Below are 18,724 nucleotides of genomic sequence, written 5' to 3'. Positions count from 1 at the left end.
GTGGGAAGCAGCAGCAGACGTAAGACATCACAACTGCTTCACCCACAAAGCCTCCCAAGAAACCATTCCCCTGTCAACTCCCCAGACGTCCACTGGAGAGAAGCTTTTCCTCTTTAATTAAAATCGTTTGTAATTAGTCACAGTCCGTCAGCAAACAAGAGCGACAGAGAGCTGCAGACATTCCAGGGTGTGTATAATCTGGGAGCCAAAGCCTACACAATACCAGGAACAGCCAGAAGAACACATCCCACTCTCCATCCCCAGCAAGAAAAAAAGAGAGTTTAGAAAACTTCAAATCAATTCAGGGTTAGCAGTGGGATCTTCTTGCTTTTGTGTCAGGAAAACAGACTTCTGTCTCTTTAGGCAGATGACAAACGGGATTTGGAGGTAATAAGATTCATGAATAGTGTAGGCCATTTGCTTTTTTTTGAAGGTCTCTCTCAGAGAGAAGGAGAAAGAGAGACAGAGTTCATTCTGGAGCCAGTGTGTGAGGATGGTAATTCTAAGATACAATATTATGAACACCGCCAGTCTTTTTTGTACCTAACTGCTTTTGATAGCAAATGAATTAATGAAGCTTTAAATGACAGCAGGAGTGGATCAGTGTGACAGTGACAGAGAGACAGCGTAAGAAAAAGAGAGAGGGAGGTAGCACATATGAGGAGAAGAGAAGGAAGAAAAGGGAGGGAGAGAGAGAGAGATAAAGGTAAAAAGAGAAAGAGAATGGGGGGGGGGGGAGTTGAGTATGGAGAGACGGTGGCATATTATGGCTTAATGGCTGCAGAATAATGGTAATTTCACTATTCTCTCCAGTGGCTCGGACTGTGCTAATGGCTTCATTAACACTCACACACTCTGGCGGGCAATAGAGGACAATGTCACATCCATCTTTGTCACATCACAATAAAGCTGGTTAAATACAACTTTGCTGTGTGTCCGGCTCGGGAGGAAGACAGAAATTAGAGCAGAGATGAATAGCAAAATATCAATGAGGGTGTGGCCACAAACACGCACTACACACTTCCTCTGGTCTTGTCGGCTAGCAGGCTACTCAAGAAAAAATTGTCAAATTGATTTCTAACAGGTATGTTGTTCACACTTAGAGTAATACGTCAATGCCATGAGATCTGTGAAAAGGCATGCTGGGAAAACAGAAACATCCCATAAATCACCAACGCCAGGCCCCCGTGAAGTGGCCATCACTCCTCAATTGATGACGTTTTCCTCCCGGCATTTGCTTGTTGACTTCCCTCCCAGCCCAGCTACCGCTTCCTGGGTCTCTCTCAGTCTTCACAGCCACACAGGCCTTTTAGCTAGAAATCCCTGCGGCACTTTTTCACTAAAAGGTTTGATTTTCCACACAGGGAGAAGGCGGCGAGGAATCCCACTAGGTTCAGATAATGCGAAGAGCTTCAGGGAATTCTACAAGAGCTTCAAGTAAAAGACAAATAATAAAGAAGTACTAATGTGATGCTAAAGTCTGCCTCTTTACTGTGAAAACATTGCTGTGAGCCAGAGGAACAGAATTACAGCGGCGGGGCTGAAATTAAAAGCTAATATATTTATGCTAAGGTGTTAAGTTGTCAACCTTGACACCACCCTTACGTTCAGACATACTGCACAGAGAAAGGCACCGCTGACTTACTGTTACTAACAGTTAGACAGCAGCGTAAACTAGACCAGCCACCGCTATAGGCCCCCCACAGTATCAAAAGTTCATCTGTCTCCTTCACTGAGGCATGGCTGAAACATTAGCCTTGATGATAACGTTAGTGGTCTGGGAGGTCCACACACACTTCGCGCACACTTCACATGCTGTGTCAACTTGCATGCGTCTGTAACGCTTGAGGGGACAAAAGAGAAGAAGAAGAAAATGCAATGGGAAGCTCAGAAGATTAGGCAATGTGTCGTAAAAGACCAACATCACCTGCCTCGAGCGTTGCATGTCAATGAAGGCTTTGGCTTATATTCTTCCGTGTTTATTTCGTATTTCGGTTCATGACAACAATGGATGTGTCACAAACACTTCCATTATAAAGAGGCTCGGCTGTGATTCATTGCTGTTTATTTATGCATGAATATGTATTACAAAACCATGGCAGCCTGTGACATTTCTCCACCTTGGAGTGAATGTGTGGCAGCGACGGCTGCTAACTATGCCGACACAAAGGAACACAGCGTTTGAAGTTTGAGAGAAATAACAGACGATTCTATGAATATCTCACGTATTGCACGCGCTATTCCAGGTCTGACAGCTCTGAAGCACAGGGATCTATAATGGCAAAAGCAATAGCTCTATTTTGCTGAATTTATCACAGTGATTAAATTCAAGGGCAATTGGAAATACTTTATCAAAGGGGAAGCTATGTGAAAACTCCACAGTATAGTTGTATTCTCCTCCAGCAACTAACCTTGTAGAATCACCTAAGTCTTCCCAGCATGAGATGTGATTTCTTTGGGTTTTTTAGTGTGGCGAGGGGTGTTACTAAACTAAACAAACTGCCTGACTTAATTGGGGTTTTACCCAGATCCCCATTCTCTCCACTGTGATATTAGGAAAATAACTCCCAAAAGAGCATAAAAGCTACAATGACATTATCCAGAGAAAAGTGTTTCATCTGGCAATGAGCTAATAACAGAGGACTAACATGAATGACAAAAGTATTAGAAGTCTACTTTGATAGCTTATGTTTAACGTTATAGTAATATCCATAAAATCTATTGTCCCAAATTGTGTGGAAAAAAAACATTATATTTAATTCCCAAGATAATCCAACGAGTAGGCATTTCAAATGTTTTGAAGCAGAATACATTGTGTTAATCTCGTAACAGGCAAATTACTTATTATTACAATTTCAAATACCAATTGAGTGCAATAAGTTATTTCATATTTTACATAATGACAAAAGCAGAAATGCATTGTGTTATGTAATATGCCCTATGGTTTGTATACTCCCCCATTGCATTTGTTTTAAGTGAGTCTCAGTCTCAAACCTCAACCTACTCAGAGTGGCTCCCATCAAAATGTCCCAATCACCAGGTTACTGTATCTCCTCTACAGATAACAGCAGCCTGTTCCTCCCCATGCTATTCCTTTTGTTGCTCACCACACTTAACAACACAGGGACTTTAAAAGAGCAGATAGCTCTCTATTCAAGTCATTTTGGATGTTATTCTTCCCTTGTCTATTTTTTCTGGTAAGGCAGATGTGCATTGTGGAGTGATCTTTATCAGACAGTAAAAGCCACTGGGACTGTCATTTCCCTGGTCTGCACTGCACTGGGCTGCTCTGAAGATGACAGTAATGTCACACAGCAGCCTCCCCTGTCACACACACTAGCCTAGTGACAGCAAATAGGTACATCTGCTTTTCTTCTCACTGCTTTTATGTGTGTGCTGAGTGCAATGTACTCTGGCATAATACAACAACAATGCACAGGGGCATAGGCGTCATAAGGGCACGTGCCCCCTAAGATTTGTCCTGTAAAAAAACATAAATAATGTTTAGCTAGCCCAGATAGGTTCCCAATCTCCCATCCTAATAACTAGCTGCCAAGAAGCCATTTCAGGCTATCAATCAAGTTAGAGTAGCTAGCTGTTCTAACTATCTTACCTGGAATACCTGCTGGCAAGGTTGGTAGAGTTCATAAAAGCAAGCAATAACTAAATGTACTGAATAAGACTCACATTTCTTTCAATCTTTTACCCAGATTTTAGCAGAGATGCAAAAAAAGCATATTCAGTCAGGAGGATGCAGACAGCTCAAGAGGCACAGTATGCTTCGATATGCATACAAATACATAGAATTAAACATAATGATTTTGCTCTAGATTGCAGGAAAAAAGCTGTTTCAGGTGTTTGAAAAATTAAAAATTCTCCGCCTCCGGACCACCCCCCAGTCATCCTCACGTACCTTTTGCCCCATCAGATTTTTGGGGTGCATGGGGAATATTGAAAATACTGTTGCATTACAACCCTGAATAAACCGTACCTGAACAGAGAATGAATAGCATTGGTACTGAATAGTAGCACTGACAAAAGGGAACACAAATGATATACCTTGGTAAAATGGTACACATAATTATAATTAAGACAGTCTGAGCACTAGGTAAATAAAGGATGATTTGAGGGGCCTGGGTAAAAGTGGAAAGCCTGGTGATGTGTCTCCTGCTGCCAAGGTGTTTGGTGTGCAGAGCTTTAGCAGTTCTCACTGCTCCTCTGTCTGTCTCCCCAAACAAACAAGGTGTGATTCATTCACAGGCAGCCAGACACCAGGCTTCCTTTGTGCTCTCTGCCGGAGTGGAGAGGAGGGCCTGCAAATATATTCCACTAGCTACCTCTCCCTTTTTCTACAGTGATGAGGAGGATGGGGGGAGGAAGTTACTTGCATTCAGTATGTGTGAATACTCTACGATCATAAACTGGACTAGCTCATTCATGATTAAATGTAGATTCATAATATTATATTGTACCTTATTGTGTTGCACCTTATAAAAGCAAAGCAGCTGTGTGATGATAAAGCCTAGAGGGAGTTGACATACACTATTAGTAAACCTGTGTTCTATACAGCCCATTACATTGTACAATGTTGGTCAGTCACTTATCCAGCATGTCAATTCCGAGCCTATTCAGAACGGCTTCACAAAGCAAACAGTGAAATAATGTCACAACAAGCTCAGTTTTCTGGCAGAAGAGACAAATACCTTTGCTTATTCCAAATGGCCATGAATAGTATGTTCTCTTGAAAGAATTTGCAATTTCCTTTGGCTTACACTGGACCAATCACAAAAGGTCATCCTAAAACAAACTGATTTACCATGAGAGAGAAAAAGATCTCGACCGTTCCTCGCCTGGCTCCACTGAATCATCTTATTTGTCATACACTGCTTTCAATGGAGGCACTGACCTTTGAAGTTGGAAAGTAAATTGCTCAGTGGCAGTAAGGCATGCTATTAACTCGGAGGTACTCAAGCTATAGCCCGACCAATCAGGTGACGATACAACACGGCAGCCTTGACGAGGACCCGTGCTCAAATTTATTTGCTTGTAGATTTCAATTATTTTCACCGGGCAAATATTTTTTTGCTTGTTTAATTCAATTATCGTTTGAATGGTTATCTCAGAAGTGGGTTTATTCCACGAAGTTAATACAACTTTGGCGGCTGATGAGAGAAAATGTCAGAGCTGTTAGTTTCATTACTGCTTTGCTCTAATGAACCTCTTTAACTTCTCTAACACTTACTGTTCTGAGAACTGTTCAAATGTTCTCCATTTTGGGGGTAGAGGCTTAATAACAACAGAATGAATGAAGGGTAAACTAAATATGTGAGAGTCCACGGGGACATCAAAAGCCGATGCAAACAGGGAAAATACAGCACATAATAAAGCAGCATTTCTCCCCAAAGAACAGCTAGTGCATAGAAGGCACTCAAATGTTCACTCAAGTCCTATCAGCTGGAATTCAATAAAACTCCATTCCCAGAGTTGATAGAGCTTTCCCCTAAGCAGGGCTTGATGTAATAAGCTACATAGTCCTTATCCAAGAAGAACACAGTTCATAGAATGTAACATGACGATGAACTAAGTATTACAACATTGTAACAGATTAGAAGGAGGGTAGATTCTCCACAAGTGTACCGAATATTTAAAAACCTGTCTGTCCATTCAAGCGTGCATAGAGTCTTGACTCTTCTTCCCCCTTCACATGGTCTCCTCCACATCCACATTTACACCAGACTTTCCTCTCTGCTCAAATGATGGTGTGAGAACAGTGTCAAGCCTGCTTGGCCAAGCCTGTTTAATTCCCATTTACCTCAATTTTGCCATCACTACAGTCCTTATTAATTAGTGCACTAATTAGTGCAGAGTTATGAACTGTAGCGGGTGCTAGGAGGAGTGCCTGCCAGGAATTCAGGATCTTATATGGATCGGGATAGCTGGTAGTGAAGGACTGGAAGTCGGGGTCTTATTTGCCTGAGCCTTAGGGAATGCCCTCTCCTCCCCTCCAACACTGTACTGAGGAACTAGTGGAGGACAGAGTAAGGCCTGATAGACTGTGACAGACAGGTGTGATGACAAAGGTAGGCACATGCTTTCTGATTGTACGATGCAGGGGTGCACGTAGAAGGGAGGATGTGTGTGTGTGTGTGTGTGTGGAGGGGGGGATTCCTGATCCTATAGTTCTGTAGTAGGCGCCATAAGGGTACTCTCAACCGCTGACATCACACTAGACAGGCTACTAGACAGTCAAGGATAATTATTTGTATACAATTCCATCTCTACTGTTTTGTACTTACAGTATCTTCAATACTTTTCTCTCTCCATCACAGAAATATACACTTTTCAACACCACCAAAGGCTATTTACACCCAGACAAGGACAAAAGAGAAATCCTTTGATTGAGACACATATCAAATACTTCCCCCCCTCCCCGGTCTCTCCCCTCTGCCAGTTTCAGTCCAGCTCTTGGCCGAGGCCAGGTGGATATTAGTGAGGTGAGGTCTCCCAGGTCTGACAGGAAGAGATGCTCCAGATGAACTTGTTAATTGCACACTGGACCGGAGGGCAGAAGGGCCATGATACCCTCACCTTTAGTCTCCAAAGCGCATGATCACTGAGAGGCTCTGCTTTATCATTCCACAGCACTCGCTGCTCATTGGCAGATGGCAGAGCGAGTCCTCGAGGCAGCGGACTCGTCAGGCAGAGCCAGGATGCCAACCACTGCGAGCCTGCACCCGTGTCACGGTGACGGAGCGTAAAGGAGGTGGACCGGCAGAGAGATGCCACCAGGCTGCCTGGCATGGCCGTCTCTTCACGCCGGGCACAAATGAGATTGGCATTGAGAGAGGCTCCTCGGGTGCACTTTATATGTGCCTCCCCCCAGCTGTGGTCTGCGCACCAGGGCGGAATGTGGTGGGTCTGCTGGAGACCTTGAGAAAACAAAATCCCTGTGACTAAAACTGCAGAAAAGGGACTGCAAGGCACAGCTTACAAAAATGTGGAGAAATTCTGAAAACAGATTTTGACCAAACTGAAAAAATATAAATGTAGAACCGAGACCGGGATATATACATCCACAGAAAGCCCAGTGTTTCATACAACAACTACTGCTCTATGGGCACTATCTTATATTACAGCAATAAGACACCCATTATGTCCACACATAATAGTCATCAATACTGTACACCTCACATCCACTTCTAATGTATGTATTTGCTCAAAGGTCTGAATTACACTACAGTGAGCTGTATTTTTATCTAATAATTATGATGGTCCGTTGAACCATCTTAATAAGTCTTTATACTATTTAATTCAGAAGCGTTTTCTTTATCCATTGATATTGCCGCCATAGCAGCATAGTTTAATCCCCCAGACACGTCGGTTCAGAATTACAGAGCTCTTGGGCCCCTTTGGTGAGAATATCAGTAGAAGTAGATTTAAGATTTTATTTTCCCTTCCATCCTGGTTCACCAGGCAGGGACCTTGCCAGTATCACTTTACATATCCAATACCCACATAGCCTCAAAGAGACTCTCTTTTTCTATTTTCACCGTCCGGCAACGCTGCGAGGCTTTACACATTTCCAGCCAAATAAAAATGAATTATTTGGACAGCAATCCCTGCTGAGAAGTACAAGTAAAAGGGAAAATGACTATTTCACGAGAAAAACACTGGAGTCATAGGGTAATCCCTGGGGATCAGTCAAGTCATAATGTAGCTTGAAAATTAAAAGAGAAAGTGACAATAAATAGCTAGGCCTTATTGAAAGGGCTGAGTTAAACCCATTCCAAGGTGTGGATGTCCATAAAACAGACTTTAGCACACATTATTTGGAGGTGTTACTTTAATGACTTCTAATTTTTCCTCACAATGCCAACAGAGTGAAGCATCACAGTGTACAGTACAGTAGTCCAGGCATATATACCCACACACAGGCGTCAATTCCCCGTCTATCTGCTAATTCCCCCTTGAGTGACGAGAAACCATTATGCAAAGAAGGGGAGGACCATGACCTTCATCAAATGAGGTTTAACTGCTATTACTGGTGCTGAGGCCATAATATATGACTGGCTGATTGGAGCGAAGTACAACTACACCACCGGCCCTAGCCCTCCACATATCCCCAGCACCCAGCCTCATCTTTTCTCACTACTGCTGGTGTGGTGTAGTGTTGTGTGGTGGCACTCTCAGCCCGTCACTCCCTCTGTACACCCTGCTCTCTCTCTCGCCCTCTCTCTCTCTCTCTCTCTCTCTCTCTCTCTCTGGAGCTCATTTCCCACCTCACTGACTCCTTCTCACCGTGGAACTGACTGAATTTGACTTGATTATACCCAACACTTGCTCTACCTAAACCAGCATGAGAGTAATCAAATTAAAATCAATATCCGTGTTGGGATATTGCCCTTGGCTTAAGAGGTGGACATAATTTCACATCACTATCACACGTTCTAGTTGTGAAGCGGAAAGAAAAACCTATTTCAGAAGCCAAAGCAGTATAGTAATGGCAGGCATCAATCAATGGAAATAATCTACATTCTGTGAGAGATCATACTTGATGATATGTGCAAGGAAGACATGTGCAGCCTTTTTCTATTTCCTATTTGCTGTAATACAAATATATGTAAACACACAAACATTCATGCCTGTCCTTCAAGCTGAATTGCGTAATACCAAGGTAGCCTCCATCAAATGATTTTAACTCTTGCAGGTAGGCCTAAGGTGTGATCTGGTTATTTAATAGATCATGTTACTGTGGTCACATTGAGCACGCCCAACGTATACCTCCAGATCCCACCAACCATTATAAACCAACTGCAGCAGCATGAAAGATTCTCAATCACTCAATCATTTTGTGAAACAGCCTAGGGGATATGACATTGCAAGAAAGGGTATTTTGATGGAAAGTTGTAATTAGCTCTTTGTGTACAGCTAAGACGTTCCTTCCAGTCTATCACTCTCAGAGACAGAGGGGAAATGAAGAGACATGATCTGAATCGAATGCATCTGAATGGAAACAACTCAACCAAAGAGGTGTCTCAAAAATCAACTAATGTAATAAGTATCGCAGCATCCAATGAGCAAAGCAGCAATGGAAACAAACGTGATTAGCAAGCCCTGATGGTGTGGGGATTCAACAGTCTAAATGCACAGTAGCACTTCATCAGCTAGAGTAGGCCTAGTACATGAATCTAAGATGAGAAGAAAAAACAATTGATGCTGAATGTATGAATTATTCTGTGGTTTTAACTATTGTGTGAGGGAGTGGGGAGAGGAGAACTAAGAGGAGGGATGAATGAATGAATGGAGTAGGTAAAACAACAAAAATTAGTGGGGGGGGGGGGGGTAAGAATAAAATCCTCCTACTGTCTCACCATGTGCTGGTGCTACTTCTGACAATGAATAGAACACCCCAATCTTTTGGGAGTCAATAGCATCCAAATGACAGTGTACAAACATTAGTAGCACACACATTTTAAATTAAAACATCATATGGTTAGAAATATTATTATTGCAATAGGTCAAAAAAAAAAAATTATAATGCACATACTAGACAATGTACATACTGGCAGAGGAAACTGAAGTGTAAGAATATGTTCAGGTAATTACTTAATTGATTAATCCTAAACCATCCTAAACCACAATCTATTTGATCCATAAAAATCTATTACAAACTTTACAATAGGCCTACACAAATGCCTAAAATGTGTTTTAGAGTAAATTATCTGACAAAGAATAGCAGGGATATTTACAAACAATAATATGACAGACAAGGGCATTTGATTCAGTTGTCATGCAATTTATCCACAGCAGCTACATTGGCGACCTCTATAAACCCCTATGAAACCCATGTTCAGGGTGAAAACTATGCAATTGCGAATCAAATGATCCCGATAAATTTGAAGTTGACATACAGACATACAGTAGTATATGGAGCGCAAAACCAGCGAAGGGCGAACTTCCCCCATTCATGAGGAGGCATTAGGTGCATAGATGTGAGTGCGCACCGAACACTTTCTACCACTACTTGTCCTACAACGTACAATATGACAATAGAGGTACCGCGCAGACACGAAGAGGACTGTAAAATAATTCATAACAGTCATCTCTCACTTTAATGCGTTCAGAGAAGGAATGCGAGCATTCCAGGAGCCCAACGCCAAATACCGGGCGCATCGATGTTCAGTTCCCAGCATCGAACAAAGACGTTAAACATAACGGAAATAAAATATATATACACTTGTACGTACCACTGTTGCTCCAGTTCCCAGTCCCTAAAGAAGTCAAACTCGAATAGGTCCATGGTTGGTCCCAGTTGTCTGATTCAGGAAGGAACCGGTGCCTGCTCAACGTATGCGTCAGTCTACATACATAAATTCTATGTGGATCTGCTAACTGTAACTAGATGTACTGTACTGTACCGTGGTCTCGCTGGCGAACTGACATACAGTACACACACAGCCAGGAAAACGCGACTGCCTCCCCTGCCTGCCTCGCGTCTCCACAGTGAACAGAAGGCGGAGCTTGACAGGCAGAAGTGGCTACACGGAGCCCGGGTACACCAAATTGAGGTATTCGGTTTATCATTTCCAATTAGCTGAAATTATATTTGCCCCACCCATTTTAGTTGTCAAAATCAGCTGTCAAAAAATAACTTCAGATATAAAAAATAAAAAAATAAAAAAATAAAAAAATAAAATAGTAAATAGGCCAATGAGGAAAACAAACACTATTTTATACAGGTTATAATAAAGTTATAACCCCTTTAGAAATGATGATCATATTATGCATTATCAAGCAGTGGGTGTGATAATTGTGCATTACCATGCATTAGCATTATTCACAATAGTTGTTGACTGAAGATCATTTTACTACTGACTGATCATAGACTAGGGCAAGTTCAGGAGTTGTGTTTAGTGTCTATGACCCATATTGACTTTGTAAATGGGTGTTGTTGACAACATTGTGACCCATTGGGCCCTACAGCCTCACACAGAGGTGCTATAAATCATGGAGTTTCACAGTAAATGGTGATATGTTCGAGACGTGTGATAGCATTTCATATTTTTATTGAGCCAATTGCTTTCATCAATCTCAGGTGTAATCATAACAATGAAAATAGGTATGATATAAGTTATTCGGCAGTGCTAGCTGCATAGGCCATGTGGGAAACAGACAGGGGGGGGGCATGGCAGTAAGGCAGTGGAGGAAACAGCTCTGTAAATTGATGTATACTGTAGTGAGGAAGCCATGATGGAAACATTAAAAACATCAGCACTATGTGTCTCTAGAAAGACAATGTCCTTCCATTAACAGCATGTAGACCTGGACGACTGGGTCCTGTAATATGGAGCAGGAGTGTATGCAACATCAAAACAGACACGTCTAGCCTACATCTAGCCTACGTCTAGCCTACTGTTTAGTGATTTGCCTAGCTACCATGCCTAGGTACCATGCCGTTATTACAATACATCTCTCCTCCTCACATATAGAGCCTGGGAGTCTGTTCTGATTTATGGCATATACCTCCAAGTTGATATTAATCTCACTGCCAGAATAGTCAGCAGCCTGGTCTCATTGACTAGATGTAACATAGTGAAAGTGAATCCGGGACACTCAAATTAAATTAGATGATATGTTACAATTAGTATGGTTACATAAGACTTGGGGTGGATGGGTGTTTAATGCAAATGTTTAGAAACCTTAAGGCTGTGAGTTCAAATCTCATCACGGACAACATTAGCATTTTATCTTATCAACTACTTATTAATTTTAAACGACTTTGCAACTACTTAGCATGTTAGCTAACCCTAACCCTAACCTTAACCCTTTTAGCTAACCCTTCCCCTAACCTTAATCCTTCCCCTAACCCCAACCTTAAACCTTTAGCCTAACTCCTAAACTTAACCCTAAACTAACCCCTAACCCCTAGCCTAGCTAACATTAGCCAGATAGCTAACGTTTTCCACCTAGCCAGAATTTGTAACATATTGTACATTTCACAAATTTGTAACATATAATATGAATTGTAATTCATAACATATCATATAAAATGGGTGATGGACATCCACAAATTAATACAAACCATACGAACTGTAACATATCATACTAAATGGAGTATCCCAAATTTAATTACAGAATCATATCAAATGCTCTGAGACTAGGTTGCAGCAGTAAAGGGACCTATGTTTTGGTCAAACACACTCTGGGAGTCATCTGTAACCCATATGGCCCAAATTGAAACAAGTAGTGTCTGTTTTATTGCCTGTTCTGTATGGACAGTGGTAAAGCGGGGGAAAGCAGAGGAGAGGAGGAGAGATGGGGGGCATAATAGTGTTGGTTCTTATGCCAGGGTGCTCAGGTGCACAGCACACCATGCTACACATGGGGAATGTTGCCTTTCAGAGAAGCAGACATCTCCTTTATCATCACTTAATGCTTATTTAACTACGCAGCCAATTCACTATAGTACTCGATTTTACCCCCCCAAAAAATCGACCAACTTACTGAAGGAAATGCTAAATAATACAAAATATACTAAACAGCATAGGGAAACATGGTATGCACTAATAATCTCTATCTGTGCTTTGTTTGTCATGCATTTTTAGGAGTGTATTTGGTATTTTGTGATGGCAATAGACTAAGCCATGGTGGGAAAGGGCCTGTGAGAGTTTCTGTCTCTCTGGTTGGGTCTTTGTTTGGGGTAGTCTGGGGTAGATGCCAGCACTGCTCTGCGTCATGCTCTGGGTGCCTCCCAGTGCTTCCCAGGCCCCCACACTGCATTTGCGTTGTTGACCCATAAACCGGCTGCAGGGAAACACAGGGCTGCACAGACAGATGGGAGAAAGGGAGAACACCGTTCCCAAATCCTTATCTGAACCTTCATGGTGGGAATGCTTTTCTTTCTTACACAACCTGCCTTGTCTCACCACTAATTAACATACACATTGCAGTTTGTAGATTTTAAAGTGCATACACTGCAATAGAATATATTGTGCATACACAGTGTGTACTGTGCATACACATTGTGCATACACAATGTAGCTAGATGTCACGTTCTGACCTTAGTTCCTTTGTTTTGTCTTTGTTTTAGTATGGTCAGGGCGTGAGTTGGGGTGGGCAGTCTATGTTCTCTTTTCTATGATTTGGGATTTCTGTGTTTGGCCTGGTATGGTTCGCAATCAGAGGCAGCTGTCTATAGTTGTCCCTGATTGAGAACCATACTTAGGTAGCCTGTTTTCACCCTTGAGTTGTGGGTGGTTATATTCCGTTTCAGTGTTTGCACCATTCGGGACTGTTTCGGTTTTCATTTTGATTCTCTTGTTCTTTTGTATTCAGTCTCATTAAATTATATTATTGATACATACCACGCTGCACATTGGTCCTCATCTTCTTCCACCACCAACAACGGCCGTTACACTAGAATATACAGTACCAGTCAAAAGTTGGGGAACACCTACTCATTCAAGGGTTTTTCTTTATTTTTACTATTTTCTACATTGTAGAATAATAGTGAAGACATCAAAACTATGAAATAACACACATCGAAACATGTAGTAACCAAAAAAGTTTTAAACAAATCAAAATATGTTTTACATTTGAGATTCTTCAAAGTAGCCTTGATGACAGCTTTGCACACTTTTGGCATTCTCTACCAGCTTCATGAGGTAGTCACCTGGAATGCATTTCAACTAACAGGTGTACCTTGTTAAAAGTCAATTTGTGGAATTTTATTCCTTAATGCTTTTGAGCCAATCAACTGTGTTGTGACAGTCCATATTATTGCAAGAACAGCTCAAAAAGCAAAGAGAAATTACAGTCCATTATTTTAAGACATGAAGTTCAGTCAATACAGAAAAGACCCAGAGTTACCTCTGCTGCAGAGGATAAGTTCATTAACTGCGCCTCAGATTGCAACCCGAGTAAATGCTTCACAGGGTTCAAGTAACAGACACATCTCAATATCAATTGTTCAGAGGAGACTGCGTGAATCAGGTCTTCATGGTCGAATTGCTGCAAAGAAACCACTACTAAAGAACACCAATAAGATGAAGAAATTTGCTTGGGCCAAGAAACATGAGCAATGGACATTAGACCGGAGGACATTTGTCCTTTGGTCTGGTGAGTCCAAATTTGAGATTTTTGGTTCCAACCACTGTGTCTTTGTGAGACACAGAATAGGTGAACAGATGATCTCTGCATGTTTAGTTCTACCGTGAAGCATGGAGGATGAGGTGTGATGGTGTGGGGTTGCTTTGCTGGTGACACTGTCTGTGATTTATTTTGAATTCAAGGCACACTTAACCAGCATGGCTACCTCAGCATTCTGCATTGATACGCCACCCCATCTGGTTTGCGCTTAGTGGGACTAACATTTTCTTTTTTCAACAGGACAATGACCCAAAACACACATCCAGGCTGTGCAAGGGCTATTTGACCGAGAAGGAGAGTAATGGTGTGCTGCGTCAGATGACCTGGCCTCCACAATCACCCAACCTCAACTCCATTGCGATGGTTTGGGATGAGTGAAGGAAAAGCAGCCAACAAGTGCTAAGCATATGTCGAAACTCCTTCAAGACTGTTGGAAAAGCATTCCAGGTGAAGCTAGTTGAGAGGGTGGTAACTTTGAAGAATATAACATCTAAAATATTTTTTGATTCGTTTTTTTTTGGTTAGTACATGATTCCATATGCGCTATTTCATAGTTTGATGTCTTCACTATTATTCTACGTTGTAGAAAATAGTAGAAATGTAGAAAATTGTATTAATAACAATGTAAAAAATAGTAGAAATAAAGAAAAAGACATGAATGAGTAGGTGTGTCCAAACTTTTGAGTTGTTCTGTATTTGTACACAATTGTCATAATGATGTTTTTAAATTGATGTCTTCATCATTTCTTCCATACTAGAGTGGTGCTATTTTTTATATTTTTTCATGTTCATCAACATTTTTCCCAATCCCTTTGTCCACCCATGGACATAATTCACTGCAAGAGACAGAGCAGCCATTTGTTGAAATTGCCTGTGGTTAAATCACTTGTCAGAAGCTGTGAGAAGTGATTGGAAAATACCTCATCAGAGTGAGAGGAGGCCCTGCAATTGTCTCTGTGTCCCTTTTCATCTCCCTAAAATGAAAAAGAGTCATTATGAGCTAAGTTGATACGGTCTGAGGGGGATCACCTCCTAATTATACCACTGTAATTTCAGAGTTAATTATCTCTCTAACTTCCCTCTTCTGTTAGCCCATTCATAACACAATCTCAACTCTCCTCAACCCTAGCTCACAGGGCGAAGTGGAGGCTCAGGATCATATCTGTCCAGACTGGAGGAGGTGGAAGGAGACAGATCCAGTAGCACATTTCACGTACCTAGGCTAGCCAGACAGATCCTCAATCAGCACAACTAACCCCAGACCAGCCACAACATCAAGGAGAGTCTGGCGAAAGTCATCCTCTCAGACTGGAGCTGTGTATACTTCCTCTGTCTGGCAGTTTAAGTAAACATTACAAACGCATAGGTCCAGTCAAAATTCCCTGAGGATGATTGTTGGGTGGCAGGATCCATTTAGCTGGTATCATTGCATTTCTGATTGAGTATGGCTCATTTTTGTCTGTTCATCTGAGTATAACTGACAACATCAATGTATTATGCATGAGTTCCACAACTAGCTTCCACAGGCCAAAGCAACGGCATCACTCTGGATGTGTGTATCATAAATTCAGCTCATAAAAATCTCTGAGATGAATATGCAATTTCTAGAGAAACAGTTTTAAACTGCAGCTTGAGTGAAAATAAAAATATATTGATATTGCTTCTTTCTTCATGGTCCCCAGAATATAGTCATTTGAATTTCGTAAATGTGCTTTCCTATATGAACACAGCTCTTTAACATGGCTCTCCAATGTGTTCATTGGTAATTGGCAGTAGCACTGGCAGCGGGGCACTGAATCAACCTCTCCACGGCAGCCCTGCCTGCTGAGTGACAGATGCTAATTAGCTACCTTCGTCAGGCCCACTAAATAATCTGCTCTCTCTCTCCCTCTCTCTCTCTTTCTCTCTCGTTTCTGACACAACTCATTGTAAATGCCAGCTCTCCAGATGCATTAAATGTCTTCGTTATAAATTACAGTATTTTTGCGTGGCAGTATTGAAGATTAGAATGGAAGAGGATGAAGTGTTATTTTTTTCAAAAACTATTCAACAGCCATTTACCTTAGTCCGTGTGATTCCTCGCACTCTTCTCAAACACTGAAAAGCCGAGGGACATTTGCTCAATGTAAACTCTCTTATTTTAGAGCGGACCATTGTTCTCTATGGCCATTATCAAATTACTCCATTAACCACCCCAAATTCAATATATGTTTGATAAATGCGTGTGATCCCCCAACTGGCTGCACTTGATATGAACATGATTCTGGAAATATTGCCTTTGGTTATTTTTCCCTCAAAACAGAGACCAAATATCATAAGTATTAGTTCTGTGCCTCTGAGTGACTAGTGTAATGTTTATTTCTTTATAAGCCATGCACAGTTCTATTCGCTGTAGACTCCATATTCTTTTGTCTAGAAAGTCTCTCTTAAGTAGCAGTCATCCGGAACGCTTTCAGTGTGAAAAGAGAGAGAAAGCTATAATGCCGTGAACACAAAACCAAAGTGCCTCTGGCTAATTTCAACAGTGAAATCTTTTTGGCATTGATCGGTATTTCAATACTGTATTTGTGTGCTCAAAGCTCCAATTAAATTACAATAGAAAATAAATAATGTAGGATACATACAATGACGTTTTGACTAATTGTAAATGTCCTTGTAGCCATTCCATAACTAAACAAATCAAGGGGATATTCATCAGATTCTCTGTGTGTCATCAACATGTCAAAAAGACCAATGTATTGTTGTAATAAAAGAGGTGTGGGGGATGCATAATGCCAATATGACTAAATGTAACATTTTCTGGAAGCCTTTCCATATCTAAACAAACAAAGCCGATACGCCACATATCTATATTTGTGCCATTGTCTGTCTGCCTGTCATCATCAACTTGTCAGCATAACCATGATATGAACCCTATGAAAGACTTTACCACCACAATCTCCATTGTATTACAAACCATCAATTATTTTCTTGTGGTGAAATCTTCCGTGTTCGTTTTTGAATGTTTTTTTTCTTTTGTGTTTTTCCCCTAGCTCTTTTCATTTCTGGCATCATCTGTTTGTGCGGAGCCAGAGAAAAAGTTCCCGGCAGAAATAATGACCACATAGATAGAAGGTCTTTGAAGAAAATAATCAAATAATTCCTGCCGCTGGATCCAGGGGAATTGATAATGATAGTGTTTTCTGCGGGATGACGGGATTAATCATAGACTGAGGGGGAGAATAGGGCCCAAACATTCTCTCCCTCCTAATTCTTGTGGCTTAAATGTACCGCTGAGCTCCATGGGAGCTGCTGGTATGAGCACAGCCAAGCCGGCCACATTAAACGCTCTCAGGCTGATCTGAGGAGGATGGTTGTGGCTGATGTCTGAGGCTGGCTGTGGCTGTGCTGGGAGCCCATGAACCCTGGGGTCCACATACACCAGCCCTGCCATTCTACAGTATCCTGGGGGTCCAGACACACAAGGTAGCCTGCAGTCAGCACACGCTGGACACCCTGCAGTTTGAACACACAGAGCATCACAGGACCCAAAGTTGCAATATGGAAGGACGATGGAATTATTGTTAAGATGCTACCTGCTTTACTACCATTGCTATATCAAAGCTCCTGGAACAGTGCTGGTCCTCACCTCACTCATCCCAGTCTTAGTTTCATTTCTAAGAAATAATAAACTCAATAGCACTGTACTGCAGATCCTTCTTAAATCGCCCACTTCTTTGTGTAAACCCCCCTGCCCAAAGCATGGGCAGACGTCAGCAGAAACTGTGACCTTTTAGTGAGTATGGGGGATAAAACAAAGTGCTGTCAGTAGTAATGAGCCATCTGGATACTGCTGCGTCCACACCATCCAGCAACCCACCCACCTGAAGAACACATCAATCTGCAATCTGTTCACAAGGTGGTGGGAAGCATCACTGCTGTCACTCACCAGCCTGGACCAGTAATGTACCGCCAACCAGACACACTCTCCCAATGTCTGCTCCAATTTAACATTAGGCTAACTGGCCATACATCTCACAAAAGATGTAGTTCTATCAAACTTTTCAGTTTATGGATTGTCTATCCCAAATGTGTGACTTTGGCTCATTCCAGCTAACAGAGGAATACACCCAAAAATATTTTTTACAATGGATGATCCTGGTGCAATAATTTCCTGTTTGAAAGACACATTTGCTATTTGTCATCAGTACCACATCAATAGAAGGATTAATTGAGGAGAACAAACGAGGCAAAACGGATAGAGGGACTCTAGACTGGGGAGAAAAAGGGGTCTGGAAGTGTATATCAGTACAGTCTGTTCAGTGTCATCCAGCTCATATGAGTGGGCCTCACACACCCTATGGCCTGACAGCTAGGGACACAAGCCTCCGAGCAGCAGTCGGATACCACAGGCAGAATGGAGAACTACACAATGTTTTTTGTTTCCCGGCTGAGAGTTGTGTGTCACAGGTGGATCCCACCTGACACGCTTTGGCTACTCTGGCCTCCCGCTTTGTCCTGCTGCTGTGGAGGAGTGCTCCCTGCTGGATCCAGAGGGAAATTTCTTCCCACTATGAGGAAATTCTCCTGGGCTAAC

At 41.9% G+C, this 18,724-nt stretch overlaps 1 protein-coding gene across 1 annotated transcript in view; it reads right to left on the bottom strand.

Annotated features, from left to right (window-relative positions):
* Positions 1–10,450, bottom strand: part of LOC139366117 (AF4/FMR2 family member 2-like) — a 169,481-nt gene extending 159,031 nt beyond the window's left edge. The window contains exon 1 of the mRNA XM_071103229.1: positions 10,248–10,450. Within this exon, the coding sequence (XP_070959330.1) occupies positions 10,248–10,300 (53 nt within the window). The 5' untranslated portion in view covers positions 10,301–10,450. The remainder of the gene's footprint in view (positions 1–10,247) is intronic.
* Between the last annotated feature and the right edge of the window lie 8,274 nt (positions 10,451–18,724).

This window comes from Oncorhynchus clarkii, chromosome 14, assembly GCF_045791955.1.
Source record: "Oncorhynchus clarkii lewisi isolate Uvic-CL-2024 chromosome 14, UVic_Ocla_1.0, whole genome shotgun sequence".
NCBI lineage: Eukaryota > Metazoa > Chordata > Actinopteri > Salmoniformes > Salmonidae > Oncorhynchus > Oncorhynchus clarkii.
The sequence above is the reverse complement of the archived record's forward strand: the minus strand, read 5'-3'. Positions and strand labels throughout refer to the sequence as shown.